At 40.0% G+C, this 19203-nt stretch overlaps 1 protein-coding gene across 1 annotated transcript in view; it reads right to left on the bottom strand.

Moving 5' to 3' along the window:
• The window catches only part of FAM13A (family with sequence similarity 13 member A), a 334054-nt gene that overhangs the window by 257915 nt on the left and 56936 nt on the right, over positions 1 to 19203 (bottom strand). The window contains exon 4 of the mRNA XM_058667049.1: positions 11767 to 11944. Within this exon, the coding sequence (XP_058523032.1) occupies positions 11767 to 11944 (178 nt within the window). The remainder of the gene's footprint in view (positions 1 to 11766; positions 11945 to 19203) is intronic.

The following is a 19203-nucleotide window of genomic DNA, read 5'->3' as shown; positions in this document are numbered from 1 at the left end:
CCCCTCCTCCCCCAGCAAGCGAAATTCTCTGGGTTTCAGCTTCCTGCTGTGCCATGTAGGGACAATGCTAATATTTGGCTCATGTGGTGTTAGGATAAAGGAGCAAATACACAGAAAGTATTCAGAACAGGGCCAATCAATGTTATCTGCTACAATTATTGTCAAGAAAAACAAATCATGAAATGTCATTTCTAGAGCAACTTCTTCAAATGACATTGGTCAATTAGACCTGGATGCTACACCGTCACTAACAGTGATGATGCAGAAGTATGTCTCTCTGCATGGGTGAAGGCCACAAGCACCGATATTCAGATTTGGAAATGGTTACGCGGTAACATTATTAATTCATCTTTCCTTGGTTAGAGATATAAATATGAGGGTACTTCAGAAAATTTGTGAAAGGATGTAACTAAAAACAGTTTTGGTACAAACTTCTGTGAAATTCATAGAAAGTTTTATCACAACAGTCATTTTCAAGAACCATTTTGTAGACCCTCTTGCATATCTGAGTGCATACACACATTCTCTCTCCCCCCTCCAAAAAAAGAGGCAGAAAACGACACAGCCACACCAAACATAATGGCAACTGAGTGACAAAATCAGGATTACAGATGGTTATCAATTTCCTAGGAGGTTTTCTTTTGTACAATTACTATTTTTTTTAACCATAGCATTAAGTTATTTTTGCAATATGAAATATATCCCCATTTTGATAAACCAAAGGCAACAGTATCTTCGTTTTCATAGGATATTTTCTTTGGCATGAACAGTTTTTTTCATCATAGCATATATTATTTTTTTGCAAAACGAAATGTATCCCCATTTTGATAAATAAAGGTCACGAGGCCAATCGGCTACCACTGTTGGTTAACCAGTTAACTAGAGGCAGATTGCACACCACAGCAGACACTGAAGGAACCACTAGGCAGGGCTGGTCCTGCTTAAGCAGAGAAAAGCTAACTTCTCCAATAAAAAAAAGCTTGTTGTGAAACATGAGCATAAAAATTTAAACCAATAATAAACATTGTATGAAAAGATGTGATAATAGACTATCAATATGGATATGTGAGATCAGAGCTTGGACTTACTTTTTTTTTCAATTGTCGACACTTTTGAATCCCAATCACCAATTTTTAAAAGTAACATTTGGACTGAAAAATCAAATAAAGCTGCCTAGTAGCAGTGAAGAGATAAGATGATGACTATGAGGAAGGCTTATGTGGTAACATATCCTGTTTGTGTAAACAATTTGGCTGATTTCATGTAATATTTACTGATGTTGTACAAATACTTAGGCAAGCAACCACAAGTTACAAGTTAGTGATCTGATACCACTAATTCACCATATCATTTTTCTTCAAAATAGAAAGCCAATAAAATTTAAAAAGAGTTTTGGTCCTGCCACTAAAAAACCATATCAGATCTTGAATAATCAAGTACACCTGAAAGTTTATTGAATATAAAACTGAATTATCTCTTTAAACTCCTTAGTGAATATCTTATTGATCAACACTAACACTTGTTTCAGGGAATAGGATTAATCTAAAAACAAAAAGAAATGGGGAAGAAAGATGGGAACCAGAATTTAATCAACAGGACTTACACATCAGTGGCAATTAGCGGGTATGTTTTAATTATTGGAGATTGAGGACATTGATGCTACTAAATCATGAACAAGAAACGTGTACAATCAGTTTAACGCAATGTGCTCAGAATAGTAACAACTTACTGAAACAAACAAAACCCTAAGCAGAAGCTCATCAGGGCACTTTGGCCTCTTCGTCAACCTCACTCAGCAAGCTGATTTTTAAAGTAACTGCATATAACAGTAAATATTAATACTTAGCATGTTCCAGTATTATTAATCTGTTTGACCACTCTTTAACCAAATGAAAGCTTCAAATTCAAGGGAATCATATAACAAGGTTGGAGAAGTACAGCATTTACAACCAAGTAGGTATTCAAAAGTTGGTGAGAAAATTAGGCTCCAGGGCCAGCATGCATGCCTGATGTTGTCCTTGAAAACGCTTATTAAATCACCTTTCACCTTGGTCTAAGAAAACAGGTTTTCTGGGGCAGGCATTTGACCTAGTAAGTAAAACTGCTGGATGGGGTGCTTACACTCATGTCTGGATTTGGGTCTCCTGGATCCACTCTCGATTCCAGCTACCTACTAATGCACACCTAGAAGGCTCAACTGGGTCCCTGCACCACCCACATGGGAGACCTGGACTGAATTCCCAGCTCCTGGCTCCTAGATTTGGCCTGGCCTAGCCTCAGCTGTTGTAAACATTTGAGATGGCAGTATATGCTAACTCTCCTTCCTTCTTGCCATGTCTTTCCAAATAATAACAACAATAATAATAATAAAACTTGGAATGGGTAATGTTAAACTTAGAAAATAAGTTTTCCATCTGATTTGGAAAAGTCTGAAGTATCATAAGGTACAGCTGTCATAGCGTAAACTTTCTAAAAAACGCAGAGAGAAGAATGTGGTTGTCATCTGTTAACAGGGCTACAGGGCTGGGGAAAGCAAGCAAGCAGTGATCCAAACAACAAAACATGTGCCCAGCTATTGCACAAAGAGCTGCAAAGCCCCACACAGTTTGCCTAACTGATTCTTTGTACAACAGTCTGGAATTCCCCCAGATAGGCCGTAGGAATTCCCCAGGAGAGAATTCATGGGAAGGAGAAAGAAATGGTTACAGATCAGTTAGTTTCCTCCTTATTCCTGTTCCTCAGTGTAAAGGTTTACCCAGGAGGATTAACTGCTCTGAATTTCCAGGTTGTCTCATCCCTACTGTTTGACAGCCTACTAGAAATCCAGATCCTAGTCTAGGATCCAAAAGTGAATGGAAGAAGCTAGAAACCATAGGCAGATGGTTGGCTGGCCCAGTGGCAAGGAAGCAGCCAAAAAGGATCCAACATGCCCAAGGCATGAAAAAGGTCACTGTGAGGTGGCAACATATGGGCCTGAGAGGTGGGTGAATCCAAGACAACATGAAGAGGTCATCATCTGTGTGCCTGCTACCAGCACTAAGCTGGAGAGCTTGTCTGGTGTATAGAAATGCTGCTGGACAAGAAACTATCTCATTTTGTTAAGTATTAAAAACATGTTCCATTAGGTTCGGAGCAGTGGCTCAACTGACTAATCCCCTCAGCCCCCTTAAAGCACTGGGATCCCATGTGGACATCAGTCCATGTCTTGGTTGCTCCATATCCCTTCCATCTCAGAGGCCTGGGACCTTGGGACCTTCCACCTATGTGGGAGACCCCAGAAGAAGCTACTGGTTTCAGGTGGGCTCAGCTCCACCCACTGTGGCCACTTGAGGAGAGAGTTGACAGATGGAAGATCTTTCTCTTCGTCTCTCCTTCTCCTGTAAATCTACTTTTCAAATAAAAATAAGCAAATATAAAAGAACAAACAAAAAACATGGTACATAACATAAGAAACTTCTACTATACAAGGGTCTCCATCACATTCCTGGCAAGTGTGTCATTTTGAAAAAAAAAAATTGTATGGATTTCAAACAGTTTGCATCAATATAAACTCATCTTTTTAATTCCATCTTTCTATAAACTTTCTGAGGATCCCTCATCTGTAAGAGGAGAGTAAAAACTAAGACAATGCGGATGAAAGGGAGCTCCTGTCTCCCATCTTTCGCTTCTGAGTCCAGTGAGTGCTACACTGGGCAGAGTAAGGCAAACCTGCCTTTCCCCAAAAGCAATTTGCAATGTGCTCAGTGCAACCCACGTGCACTTCTGTGCCACTCTACCAACTGTGCCTTCTGCACCAGGACCTCACTTGAGCTGCAAAGTGAACTCAGTGGGTGCTGCCTTACAGAAAATCGAACAGAAAATAAATGCAAGACAAGCTCACCTTGTGGCATAATGAAGAATGCAGCAACTTCCCTTTGTGTGTCATGCAGTCCAAACCACTGAACACCAGCACTCATTTGAATAACTATCAAAACTTAGGGACAGTAATTCCTGCCAATCTCTTAACAGAAAGTATGCAAGAGGACTTTTATTTTACTTAGAAAACAGGATATTGGGGATTTATTTTGTTTTAAATATTTAATTGAAAGAGTGTTACAAAGAAAGAGAAGGAGGGGGTGGGAGGAGAGAGATCTTCCACTTGCTGGTTCACTGCCCAAATGGCTGCAAAACTAGCCAGGAGCTTCATCCAGGTTTCCCACATGAGTAAAAGGTACTAATAACTTGGACTCTCTTCTGTTGCTTTTCCAGGCCGTTAGTGGGTAGCTGGATCAGAAGTGGAGCATCTGGGAGTTGAACCAGGCCCACATGGAGTCCTGAAGTAGCAGGCAGCATCACTGCCAGTCATGCCATATGCCAGGCTCAATTTGTTGAATTTCACATGTAAGAATGCTTATGACAGCATCAAAGTGCATAATAAAGGTTTTTTGTTTTGTTTTTTTTTGTCTTTTTTTTTATGTTTTAGGAATGATGAACACTGTGGGATGCTGCTCAAGTCTCCTCTGGCCTATCAGAGATCCCCTGCTGCCACTGTGAGTGCGACCCTGTAGGGCACACAGCTGAGTCTTCTAAGATTACACCACCTGTCAGAAAATGGTCATCTTGTTGACGGAGGGGAGTGGGCAAAGGGACTGACTCCCTTGATTTAAGAGGGGTGTCTCCAAAGGCCACCCCATTTTCTAAGCTCCTGGGGATAAAGGCAGTTCAGAATTTGCCTAATCCAACTGCCCTGCACTCCTCACCAACCTTGTGAAGTCAAACCCTTGCTCGCAGCTTTAGTCTGTATTCTGGACAACTGGATCCATGACAAGCAGTAACCAGTGATAATGAAAGCAATGTGACACAGAGAAAGTGAAAGGAAAACCAAAAATATGCTTATTATGCAGAAAAGAGACAAAAAATAAATAAAACAAATACTCTACAAGGAAATAAAATGCTGAGAATCTAAGGAGAAATTGACTAGAAGACAGAAATTCTCTATTAAAAGAGTGAAGCCATTAGGAGCAACAAATAAACTTCATTCATAATAAAATAATGAAAATATATGCTAACAACAGCAATAAACTAAAAAAGTAAATTTAAATACATGTTCCAGAGAATAAAATACTTAAGAATAAAAGCATTAAGATAATTGTGAAATTTTTACTTTGAAAACCACAGGAAATCATTAAAAGCAAAAATACCTCATGTTCATGTCAGAAAATTTAATGCTACTAAAATGGAAATATACCTCATGTATATCAGTTCTAATGGAACCTCTATTAAAATATTAGATAGCTCTCTGACAAATTTACAAATTGACCCAAAAATGCATATGGAAATGCAAGGATCCTAGAACAGCCAAAGCAACGCAAGGACCTTAGAACGGTCAAAGCTATCCTGAATAAGAACAGCTAAAGGACTGGTATGTCTTAGTTTCAAAACTTACTAAAAAGCTAAGACAATTCAATGAGGAAAAATTATCTCAGTCAACAGTGCTGGGACAACTGGATAATCGTATGCAAAGGTATAAGATTGGACTGCTTCCCTCAAGTGCCCAAAATTTGCTCCACAGACCTAAATGTAGAAGTTGACACTTTATAATTCTTAGAAGAGAACCTGAAATAATCTTCATGATGCCAGGATAGACAAAACCTTTATTTATGCAATATCAAAACCAACAAAAATAAAGCTGTATTTGAACCTCAACAGTAAATGCTTGCAAGAATACAATCAAGAAAATGAAAAAATAAAAACCTCATAAAGTGGCAAGAAATGTTTTCAAAATCTGTATCTGATCATGAATGTAAATACAAAGTTTATAAGAAACTGTTATAACTCAACAATAAAGACAAATAACCCAATTCAAGAATGGGCATGGGACTGGGCATTTGGCCTGTAAGACAAGATGCAAGATGCCAACATACCAAATTAGAGTGCCTTGGTTTGTACCCACTTTTGGCTCCCAACTCCCAGTTTTCTGCTAATGGAGACGTTGGAAGACAGCTGTGAGAACTCAAGTGTGGGGGCCAAGATCTTAGTACTATGCCCATGTGGGAGAACTGGACTGAGTTCCCGGCTCCTAGCCTTGGCCCCAGCCAGGAGTCCTTGTAGTTCTTTGGGAGAGTAAATCAGGTAATGGCAGAGTGGCTTTTCTCTCTCCTCTCTCCTTCTTTGCTTCTTTCTGTGACTCCTCTCATCTCAGACCAACTTACATCCAAATCGATAGAAGATCTGAATAGGAATTCTCCACAGATGTACAAATAGGCAATAAGCAAACAACAAGATGTTCAATCTCTTCAGGGAAATGTAATAACAAAACTACATGGAACAACATTTTGCATCCACTCAACAGCCAAAATAAAATTGACAATAATAAAGGTTGGCAGGGATGTGGAGAACGTGGCTCTGCCATACATTTCTGACAGGAATGCAAAATGATGCCACCCCTTTGGTGAACAGCTGGTGATTTCTTCAAAATCTTTGTTAAACAGAGCTAACATGTGACCCAGCAATTCTACTGCTAGATACACACACGAGAAATGAAAACTTAAGTTCTCAGACTTGTTCACAAATATTCATGGCAGTAGTATTCATAATAACCAGAAACTAGAATCAGTTTAGATAGAAATGAACTAAAGAATTTATAAATAAAATGTAATACAATCCTACAGTGGAATATTACTCTGTAACACTAGTGAAGGAGTCTTGATACTTGCTGTAACATGGATGAAACTATGAAATACTGTGCTGACTGAAAGAGGCTAACCAGAATGGAACACACATGATTCTATTTATACGAAATGTCCAGAAAAAACTTCTCTGGACACTGAAAGCAGATGGGTGTTGCATACAGGCAGGTGGTGGTGGTAGGTTTTAGGGAAAACATGTGAAGTGACTGCTAGTGGTGTAGCAGTGCTTTTTGGGGTTGAAGGGAATATTAATATTCTAAAATGGATTGTGGTAAAAACTGTACAATTCTGTGAACAGAAGAAAAATCAGATTGTGTATTTTAAGTGGTAAGTTGAGTAGCATGCAGATTGTATTTCAATAAAGTTTATTTAAAAATTTGGGAAACCATATCTAACCCATAAAACTAGAGGATTTCAAAATGTGTAAAATCCTTTATTGGCAAGACTCTGAGAAAACAGGCACTCTTGCATGTTGCTAGTGAAAATGTGATACTGAATCACTCTCTGTTGGGGAGAATCTGGGGAAACATCGTTATCATACATGCATTTGGCCAGAAATCTTCCATCTGGGTATGAGTGCTGGTCACACAAGTTTATTTGCTGCAGGATTAGCTTTAACAGTACAAATCTGCAACTAACTTAAGCAATCTTCAGAAAAGCAACTGTCAAATAAAACCTACTTCACGCCAGCAATGAACTGATACACAAGCACAAAAGTGATTTACCGAGAGGAGGAGAGACAGAGAGAAAGACCTTCCATCCACTGTTTTCGCTCCCCAAGTGGTTGCAACTGCTAGAAATGAGCCAATCCGAAGCCAGGAGCCAAGAGCTTCTTATTAGTCTCCCACACATGTGCAGGCTCTCAAGGCTCTGGACCATCCTTGACTGCTTTCCCAGGTCACAAGCAGGAGCTGGATGGGAAGTGGGGCAGGTGGGACTAGATCGGCGCCTATATAGGATCTCAGCATGTGCAAGGGGAGGACTTCAGTCACTAGGCTACTGCACCGGGGCCCCACTCATATATCTCAAAATATACATGTTATTCATATTGCAGAAAGAGAAACAAGTTAAATTGCTTACATTTTTAGGAAGCAAGATTTCCTCAGTCATAGAGCAGAGATGCAAATATAAATCGATGAAGCTAAGAAAGTCTCTTTCAATGCTAAAATTGAACAGAAAATATCAATATAAACCCATTATTTCCTTCATGCAGTCTTCTAGTCACTCCTCCTTTAATTTATTTCCTGGCTCTACAAGTCATTATGTGCTAAAAGCAATGGACTTTTATTAGCACACAGATTTTCGTTTCTACACTCGTTCTTACCCAAAGCCAAGAAGCGATGGATATTGGTTTCTGAAAACCACCTCTCTAGAAATGGCACCAAGGCTCCCTAAATAACGGCTAATCACATCCTGGAACATCATTTCTAGCTAGACAGGTAGAAAAGGCTGTTAAAGGGTCATGTCAAAAGGACATCCTAGACAACTTACAGCAGCTCCTGCAATTGGTTCAATTTGAGATTATGTAAACATCAAATAGAGTATGGATTCAGGCATTAGTTAAACGTTTGAGAAAATAAATCCGCCCAAGTAATTCTTAACACATCACTTGTTAATTGCAAAAGGAATGTCACAAGCTTTATACAGTGGTGACCTTAACTAAGAGAACAAGCTCCAAATCAATGACATGGGACGCCTTTTCATTATGTGGTTCCTGAAAGGAAGCACTACCAGGTACACATACACTAATGAAGTATTCTCACCATAAATTTTAACCAGAATAGAATCATGATCCCCTATCTGACTTATACTTTCCAGCATACCCAGTGGATGGAAAAGCAATTTAAACAGCACCAACATACAGGATTCCACAAGATGATGTCTGTTTTCTTAAGAAGTCAATGTGGAGTAGTAGAAAGAAAAACAACGGCCCGGGTAAGTGGATGGACAAGGAGAGACTGTTCATTATGACACAGAGAACATAACAACCAAACAGGACACATGAGCCACGAGATCCTGGTCAGAGAAAAACAGTATCAAAACACCCTGTTGTAACTACCAAGACTTTCTAAATATTAAATATCACCATGACATGGTGCACAGCCAATTTTCTTAGGTACAGTAAGTGTATTACTGTTATGTAGAAAAGGTCCTTATTCTTGAGAAATACAAGATAAACTGGGGCCACCACAGTGGTACAGTAAGTTAACCCTCTTCCCACAAGCGCTGGTATCCCATATGGGTCTCACTTTTTGTTCTGCCTACTCTATTTCCAATCCAGTTCCTTGCCTGTAGCCTGGGGAAGCAGCAGAGGATGGTTCAAGTCCTTGAGGCCCTGCACTTATGTGGAAGATCTGGAAGAAGTTCCTGGCTCCTGGATTTGGATCAACTCATTTCTGGCTGTTGCAGCCATTCTGGGAGCATACCAGCTGGTGGAAGACCTTTCTCTCTGTCTTTCCTCTCTGTAAAAAATCTGCCTTTCAAATAAAATGAATGAACTTTTAAAAGACAAGATTAAGTGGTTAACACCAAAACAGCTGAAGTCTGTAACATCTTCCAGAGGTTCAGCAAAACTTAGAGATAATATGTTTTTATCTAGGTAATAAGAGAATCTTTGATCATTATACTGTTCTCTCAAAGTATATGGACAGATTTCCATATACTGCAAATTTTAAAAAGCAACCAGAATCTGATAAACATTAAAGAAGAAATTTAGTGAAATAGATAAATGTTATAGCAATTTAGTCAACAAAATTAACAACATTCTTTAAGAATGATAAATAAGCAAACAAACCAACCCCTTGGCTATTCTGACAAAGTTTACATCAGAAAACAAAGAAGAGGTAATATCAGACAAGGAATTTGAAAATTTTAAAATAACTCTGGCATAACTTTATAGTATATACATTTCCAAGGCTAAGTAAAATGACACCTTCTAAGTAAATGGAATTTACTAAAATGTTAAATTACCTTAAGCAGTAGTTGACTCCCGGGAATCAACAAAATTCGATGGAAGAAACTGAAAAGTTCTTAGAACTTTACCCTCAAAAGTCATCAGAAGTAGAGGGCTCAACAAACAGAAAATTTACAATAATTATAACAAAATACAGAAAATTGCAAAACCTTCCTGATTTGTTTTAGGAAGTGACCATAATCCTTTAGCCAGATGGAACCAGTTCATAATTACACTATTACATGCGAAACACTGTCACACACATGCACATAATTAAATTTAAATGAGCAAATGTACTACTGGCCAGTGCCTGGCAGAGAGTAAACCCTGTATCAAACACAACATTCTGTCCTTCCTTATAACCATGGCTACAAACATCCTCTCTTTTGTTTTGCCCTTAAACTCACAGATTACTGTGCGGCCACTGGAACTGGAATGTTTATTTTTACCTAAATGAGGAACTTCAAGCACAAAATAAATTCCTTCCTTCTCTTTAGAATGCAGTCTGATAAACGAGATAGTGGTTAAGTGCTCAATAAACACTGTGTTACCTATCCTCCTTTCTTGAGTCCTGTCCCTTGCTGTGATTTCTTTATGCAGAAGTTTAGAAACACTTATGAGATCATAACACCTGAATATAATGAAAGCTATTACAGTTTACACACAAGAGTGCTTAAAATGGTCTGTTTTACTACACTGAAAAGTTTAAAACCATGCTGTTTAGAACAACCTGTAGTAAAAATTCATTACTTACTGATATTTTGACTCATTTATTGGAGGTTAACAAAAGTTCTGGATTCCTTCCAATGCATAAATTAGTGATGAGGTATAGGTTTGTGTCTAATGCTTTCAGAGTAAGCATTTTATTTACAAACTCATCTTTTACTATGCCAAATCTAGGGTTTCAAAAATTATTCAGTAGTTTTCTAATTATACCTCTACTGTCCACTTAGACGTCACCAAATTAGGGTTTACTGGACAGACAGAAACAAAATGAACAAGCACAGGGTTGAGCATTGGGCAGCAGGTTAAGTCATCTACTGGGACACGTGCATACCCAGTCAGAGTGACTGGGATCATCCCAGCTCTGCTTCTAATCCAGCTTCCTGCTAACACACGCCCCGGGAGGCAGCAGATAGTGGCTCAAATACTTGGGTCCCTGTCCCTCACAGGGAAGACCCTGAGTTCCTGGCTCCAGCCAGGCCCACATCTGGCTATTATAGACATTTGCAGAGTGAACCAGTGAGAAAAACATCAAATAAAAAAAAAATTTATACTTTTTAAAAAGAATACAGGATTTATAGTTACTAAATAAAAAAATAAATGACGGTACAACATTTGAGATACTTATCTACCTCGCATGTTCTATGAAATATTTCCCTCCAATTTACATCATTAAAAGTACAAACAGGACAGTTAGTTAAGGTAAAACCTGACCCCACACGAAGTTGTGAATGAGCTAGATCCACAATGTTAGACAGAGTCCATGCTTACTCATTCTAGAACCATGTCACTAGTTCGGGACAACTGAATGAACTGAAAGATTAGTGGAGTACAAAAGCAGAAATACTACCAAAATATTTTTTTTGAGAGCTTTTACAGTATGAATCTACCAGTGTCAATGTGTCTGGCTGGCTGTCCCTCTCTCCCTATAACTAAAGAGACTGTGTTTGGTTTCAGAGGGATTAACCTGAGAGTTAAAAGTGCAGTTGTTGGATTTCAAGATCATGTTTCTTACAGCAACAATCAAAGAGCTTTATGGAATAACAGAGAAAGTGAAATAGAAAACGACAGAAGTTCCGATACTTGGTGACACAGCAGCTATCAAAGCAGGCTGGTTTCTTTCTAGAAAATAAACGAAACTGCAGTTACATTTTTCTGTCACTGACACATTCTGCTCATAACTGTATCTCTAGGATAGGAACTTGAAATTCATCGTAACTACCAAATTACTATATCATTTTCCTCAATTTTCTGCTGATCAGCATTTCAGATTTTTAGTTCCACAATTTTAGTAGGGTTATTTGCCTTTCTCAAGACTTGGACAGAACCAATACTAAATGCCTGAGTGTAAGGAGGATTATTTTTCAGATCAAAATATTTCAGCCAATCATCAACGGGAGAAGAGACACTTTGTGGACTTACTGAAAGCAGCTGGGCCCGAACACGGTGGCAAGGTTGTGAAGGGTCATGCGGTTCTGCCTGTGGTGCTTGGCGACTTGCGTCAGGAAACCACAGAGGTACTTGAGGAGGCAGTAGTGGGTCTCTGGCAGTTCTCTTATTAAGTCTCTCAAGCTGCTCTCCTGAGCATCGTTTCTGCCATCTAGAAAAAAAGAGGAACAGGAAGACAGTCTCAACTGCTGTTTTCAGGTCTAACAAATTCTAACTTCTCATCCAGAAAACAATTTCTTGGAGATTGGGAAAGGCCTTGAGAACTTAATTTTTTAAAAAAATTTTTTTTATGTCAAGGAATTATTCAAGAAAGCCTCATTGCCTCAAGCTCCATTTTATATTTTCTTCTCCTCATCCCAAATTAAGAAAATGGTTGAATGTCTCATCTCTGGTGGATTCTTTCATGTCACAAGTGCCACCTCATTTGCCAGAAACAAAGTCTCCTGGTAAAATCAGATGCCAGAGGCTTTCCAAGGTCACCAGGAGACACTAAACTTAGCATCAAGACCCTATGCAGAGATAATGGGAGGAAATTTCTCATTCCTATACTTTGTAAAGATTTACTTATTTATTTGATGGATAGAATGAGAGATAGGAAAGGGAGGAGAGAAAAAGAGAGCTAGAGAGACAGTCAAAGAGAGAGATTTTCTATCTGCTGATTCAATCCCCAATGGCTGTGGCTTGGTCAGGCTGAACCCCAGAGCCTGGAACTTCATCCAGGTCTCCTACATGGGTGCCGGGGCCCAAATGCTTGGGCCATTCTCTGCTGCTCTCCCAGGAGCAATGGCAGGGAACTGTATCAGAAGCAGAGTAGCCAGGGTTCCAACCAGTGCCCAGAAGGGATGTTAGGGTCACAAGTGGCAGCTTCACCTACCGCACCCCAATGCCAGTCCTCACTTCTTGACAAGGACTATTCTTGACCTATCACCAATAAGGCTACTCTGAGATTTTTGTCATCTAGTCCCTGTTTTGAGTGGCTCCTCAAGAGCCCACTGACAGCAAGAACCCTGCAAAGTCATTTTAGCAGGAACATCCCCTCCTTGATATTTGAACAGCCCACCCACCTCACCTCACAATTCACAACCATGGCCCAAGGGATCTCTTCCACCTGCCTACAGGGAGAACCATGTTGGGTCAGTTTAACTGCAATCTCCCTTGCTTCTTGTCATTTTCCATCTACCATACTCCACTTCTGGGTTAGGAGCCTCACTGCATCCCAAGTAGACCCAGCTTTCTCCCACGTTGTTAAACCCCACTGCTCTCTATCGGAAAGTTGGTCTCGCCATGCAATGCCAAAAGTCAAATTGAGCATCTTAAACACTGTCAACCATGTTCAAACATACTATTTATCCAGTTTCACTATCTGCAGTTTCAATGGCCTGTGTTCAACTGTGAAAAAATATTACCTGAACAAATGCAGAACTAATCTATATTTTAGACAGTTTTCATTACAGAATACCCTCCTACTCTATTCTGTTCTTGTGGTTAGTATCTTGATGTGCCTAATTTATAAGTTAGACTTTAGAAGAGGTATGCATGCAGAGGAAAAACATGGTATGAGGATACTTCAAAAAAGTTCATGGAAACTAGAATGAAAAGAAAACTTCACTTTGGCACAAATATTTTTAAATCCATACAGGTGAGTTGAAATAAGGGTCAACACTATGAGAGGTTTTAGGTATCTACTGGAATTAGCCCCCACAGATCAGGGAGCACTAACATAGTTCAGAATTTCCACTTTGACCCTCATACAAAATCCCCAAAGCACATGCAGCCCCATATATATGATACTAGACCAATGACTCACAGTATACACAAGGTGATTTTAGCTCAGTTCTCTGAGATTGGTTTTTTCCAAGGCTTAGATAAAGTTGCTTACACATTTAATTTGTACTTCTGCTCTGAGAGATCTTCACTAACAAACAGATCTTCACCAGAGAGAGCTTCACTAGTAAACAGCTTAGGAGGTCAATGACAACCTATCTCTCTAACAGATGCCTGAGAGAATGAAATCTAATCTAATGATAATACACAAATCAGATGCCCCAGATAAGCTGGATTTAGCAGCCAAGTGAGCAACAAATAGAGAAGTGAGGCAAACAGGATACAAAGGAAAAGGAGGATTAGTCAGCATTGTGCAATGCAGCCCAACACAGTCCATGGGGAGGAAGTGTGAATACAGACCACTCAGAGAAAGTCGCAGTGTGTCCCAAGTGTCAATAGGGCACAAGAACACAGGCTGAGGATGTAGGGCTTGGGTGGGGATGCGGGCCTCTGTTCCTGCTCCCCATGTGACCCAGTGGCGCTGCTTCTGATGACAGAATGTCTTACTGTCCCTTGATCATAACTGGCAGGGGAATACAAGAAATGGGACTAACAGAAATAACTGCCGGGATGACAAACCCACAGGAGTCGATTCATTTCTCGGTCCTTAAATCACAAAAACAAATATCAGCCAAGAGAAAGTGTAAATTTCTTTTTAATGGTCACTAATTCCAAGTGAGTCTGGATGTTTTCATCTGTGTGTTCTCTGTTTAAAACTGTTATCTAGGGGCAGATATGTGGCACAGTGGTTATAAAACAATGCTTGGGCTGCCACATCCTCTATCATGTGCCTAGGTTCGGCTTCCTGCTGATGTGCTCCTGGACAGCAGCAGGTGATGCCCCAAGTACTTGGGCCCTGGCTACCCACAGGGGAGACTCAGACAAATTTGAGTTCCAGACTTTCCAACTTGGGCCTGCTCAGCCTCAGCTACTGCAGGTATTTAAAGGAATAAAAATCAACCAGTGGAGAGAGGCTCTCTTTCTCTTTTTCCAATAAATAAATTTGTGATCTAATACCCAGCATTTGAAGATATAAGCAACAGCATATCAACAGTGTCAACAATGGCCTCTGGTCTTCAGACTTTGAAATGAAACAAAAACTCTAATGCAGGACATAAGTGAAACTAACAGATAAAATAAGGCAACTATTCAAATCAGTTTTGCATTTACAACAATAACACCTTTGAAAAACAAGCAGTGTTTTGTCATTTACTTCCAATTTTTGAGATGCAATAATCAGTATTTCTAATTATTGACATTTTGAAATGCAATATTCAGTATATCTAATTGAAATAAAACTAACAAATAACGGCAAAGGAGAAAGATATAAAAGGTTCAAGTTTAACAAAATAACATGAAATCCTTTACAAAGTCAGTGGAAGAATTACTGAATACTTAATATGCTCTTGGCAGAAAAATGTCAGAGAAAGAATATACATTGTATCGGCCTCCTCCTAGCCCAGGTTAGTCTCATACTCCATGTAAGAAGTTCATGAGGTTCCTCACTGGGCAAGAAGCTAAGGATCTTCTACAACAGCAGCACACTCATCCCTGAACCTTAAATATTTATAATCTACCTTCTGAATCCTTGTTCAAACATATTGACAGCACACTTATTAGCTTAACTTATTAGTATGACATTTCTCCTCCTTTGCCTTCATACCAATTATATACTAATGTGTACCCAGGAAAGGTAATTTGTGCTACAGTTTCAGGTGTATGTGATAAACATCAGTTACTGGCAGCCTGTGACACTCCTATACACACTATTCCCTCTGTGTGAGAAGAATAATGGCTCAACACATTCAGCAGAAGCTTGTGGAAGAATATGCAAAGTACCACAAATGAAATAGTGTAGCATAAATGAGCTTATTAAGGGTCAATGATGTGGCATTGTAGGTAAATCCATTGCCTGTGGGTTCAAGTCCCAGCTGGTCTACTTACAATCCAACTCCCTGCTAATGTGCCTGGGCCATCAGCAGAAGATGGCCCAAGTGCTTGGGCCCCTATATGCACGTGCCAGACCTGGATGAAACTCCTGGCTCCTGGCTTCACCGTGGCCCAGCCCTGACCACTGTGACCAAGTGAGGACTGAAGCAGCAGATGAAAGACCTCTCTGCATCTTCCTCTCTCTTTCCAACACTGCCTTTCAAATTAACAACCTACTTTTTAAAAAGTGATGTGGAAATCACTTTACTAGAATGACCCACAATTTAAAGGCACATAGTGAGACACACTAGCATAGGAACAAATGAGCCTGCATTCTTCAAATATATTCTAAGGAAATGCGGAACGATTGGGGGTCATCTACATAACTAGCTGGTTGGGTGTTATGTAGGAACCCTGCGATCAGCAGTATTTAACAGCAAGGAAAAGGCTTATTTGACTGTCACATGGCAAGAACATCCAGTAGTTCTCCACTCAGGCCACAGAACTAGAAACAGCTACACTTCTGCAGACTGATGGATGCATTCAAATTGATTTAATTTGGCCATTATTTCTAGAACTGAATTGGAATAATAACTAAAATTACATGTTATAATTCATGAGTTTAAACATTTTAATACAATTTTGCAGACAGCAACAATGATTTGAAATTGCAGGTTACTATCTTCTTGAACGCCAAGCTTTTCCTAGGATAAAAATTACTTTTCTTCACTGACCCTTCAGAGTTTTCAAGTTTGCATGAATGCTTTCCTTTGTTGTGGGCAAACTCCGACCCTTCCCTTAAGCTCAAATGCAAATATCAAACAAGTATAGTGGATATAGAGTGCAGAGCAATCTACCCAGCACTTTAAGGCCATAAATACTTTTGTTCCAGGTTAAGCAGCAAACACTGAACCACGTGACAAATATTTGCTTTCATTAAAAGATTAGGCTCACAGTGGCAATGCTGCACCTGTATCAGAGGACAGCACCTCACTCTCTTCCTGATGTTTGTCCTGGTGCTTGTCAGCTGCCTTGACTTCTCAGTGGCCTGACATTGCACTTTTAATCTTAGCCTCAAGGAGAAAAAAAAAAAAAACTCAACAACTGGTGAAATGCTAATCTCTATCATGATACAGCTCAGAGCCTTGAGCAGGTCAACGATTTTGACCACCAAAATATTTATCCCCATGAGGAGAGATTGATGGAAGTTATTGCTCCCTATCCTACCCTGGCCCCTCCTTCACTGAACCTTATAGAAGGATTTGTGAAAACTCGGATAAGCAAATGAGCTGTGGCAGACACTGGAGATGCGCAGAGGGCACAAGACCCAGAATGCTGGCTGGTTCAAGACAGCTCCCAAGCCAGCAAGGCAACAGCAACCTTTTGTACCTTACAACTGTTCACAACTGAGTTATGCCAACAACCTGAGTAAATCGGGCAGCAGAATCCTTCCCAAGCAGAGCCCAGGCTGACTGTCATCTTGATGATGGCTTGAGAAAACTGCAGAAGCGCCTGCACTGAGTCCACCTGTTCCTTACCCACAGAAAGTGAGATGATAAATTTGCATTGTTTTAAGCCACTACATCCACCATCAACAGGAGAGAGAGAGAGAGAGAGAGAGAGAGAGATCTGCCATCTGCTGGTTCACTCTCCAAATGCCCTCAACAGTTGGAGTCTGTGCCAAGACAAAACTGTGAGTCTGGAACTCAATGCATATTGCTCACATGGATGGCAGAGATTCACTTGAGCCATCCCCACTGCCTCCCAGGATGCACATTAGTAGAAAGCTGGAATCGCAAGTGGAACTGGGACTTGAACCTCATACTTCAGTTGGGATATGGCTGCCCCAAGTAGTGTGCCTTATCACCTGAGCCAAATACCTACCACAGAACCTAGTCATCTCATAAATTCTGGGGGATAGGGCCCAGCGTGGTAGCCTAGTGGCTAAAGTCCTCACTTTGCATGTGCCAGGATCCCATATGGGTGCTGGCTGTTGTTCCAGCTGCTCCACTTGCAATCCAGCTCCCTGCTTGTGGCCTGGGAAAGCAACAGAGGATGGCCTAAAGCTTTGGGACCCTGCACATGTGTGGGAGACCAAGAAGAAGCTTCTGGCTCCTGGTTTGGAACTGGATTGGCTCCAGCCATTGTGGCCACTTGAGGAGTGAATCAGTGAATGGAGGCTCTTTCTGTCTCTCCTTCTCTCTGTAAGTCTGACTTCCCAACAAAAACAAACACATTCTAAAAAAAAAAAATCTGGGTCGTATTATTTGAATAAGAACCACAAAAAATGGGAAAAAAATGTTCTACAAGCTATATGAAAACAAACACACTATAAATTCTGTTTCTTTCTAAATATATATCAAAGAATGGGGAGAAAATCATGAAATGTCCATGAACTTGGATCCCTTTCTGGAGTGGACTCATTTCCTCAGACTGATGAGGTGTCATGGACACAACACAATGATATCTCACGGTTCATGGAACCACCATTTTCCTTTGCAAAAAGGTGACGTTTTTACAGATCTCTCACAGCCTGTGACTGCGACAAAGTTCTCAAAAGGCCTCACAAGTATCTCTCAAAGGAAGCATGATAAAGCAGTTAATAAAACTTAATAAGTAACAGTCTATTCTTCAACACCACTAATGAAACTATAAATCTTATTCTGATTAGATCTGTAAGACGCAGAGTTGCACTAACTGCCAAATTAGCCCATATTTAAACGAAAACTTGTTTCCAGAAGTGACTTGCTCAAGCAAGAGTCAAGGCCTGCCTGAAGAACAAAGAGCTGGGTGACACTTCACATTTCATTCCTATATCCAAAAACAAACCCCTGATGACACATAAATATCAGCGAATCAAATCTCTTCTGCAGATATGTCCTGGGTGCCTGTCAATGGATGAATGGTGATATACATTAAAAATATATATGTAAGAAAAATGTAAAACAGTCTACTTATATTTCAGAACTAGGAGCTCCTATCTAGGTCAGGTGTTAAATACAAAGCCTTTAACAGCTGAACAAACTGCTTGTGGGAAAATGTAAGCACACTGGAGGCTGAGAAAAGCAATCAGGGCACACAGGAAGGGGTACCGCCCACAATACAATATCCCAACTAATAAAACCTGGCTCCCTCCATAAATCTTGTGTTATATCAAGTGGGCAAAGTGCAGTTCCTGTGCATGTTCAGTGGAAATCAGATTAGCACCATTTCTTCTTTTCTAGGCACCAATGATTAAACACTCAGCTTGAAGAGGCCTGTGGGTGAATCAGGTGTGACAGGAGCTCATTATCGGGTCCAGAACTATTGATGTCTATTCTATTTGTTCCCCTCCTTGTTTTTTTTTTTTTTTTTTCCTCTTCAGGGCTTCACACTGTTTATGGTGTCAGTGTAGAACACTGGTTATCTTTGGGTTCAGTACAGCAGGTGTTCAGAACACAACTAAACAGAGTCAGGGTCGAGCCACTGGAGGTTAACAAGGTCATCATCTGGCACCCTTTCCACTTGATATTCTTGAACAATTGTTCAATATTTACTTCATAGGGGCTGATTTGCAATTAACACAAGCTGTCTACTTTTCTTTATGCTTTCCTTATGTATTTGAAAAGCAGAATTCCAAAGAGAAAGAGAAAAACAGACAAGAGAGAAGGAGGGAGA

Source organism: Ochotona princeps, chromosome 7 (assembly GCF_030435755.1).
Source record: "Ochotona princeps isolate mOchPri1 chromosome 7, mOchPri1.hap1, whole genome shotgun sequence".
Classification (NCBI taxonomy): Eukaryota; Metazoa; Chordata; class Mammalia; order Lagomorpha; family Ochotonidae; genus Ochotona; species Ochotona princeps.
This window is presented reverse-complemented; position numbering and strand designations above follow the sequence as displayed.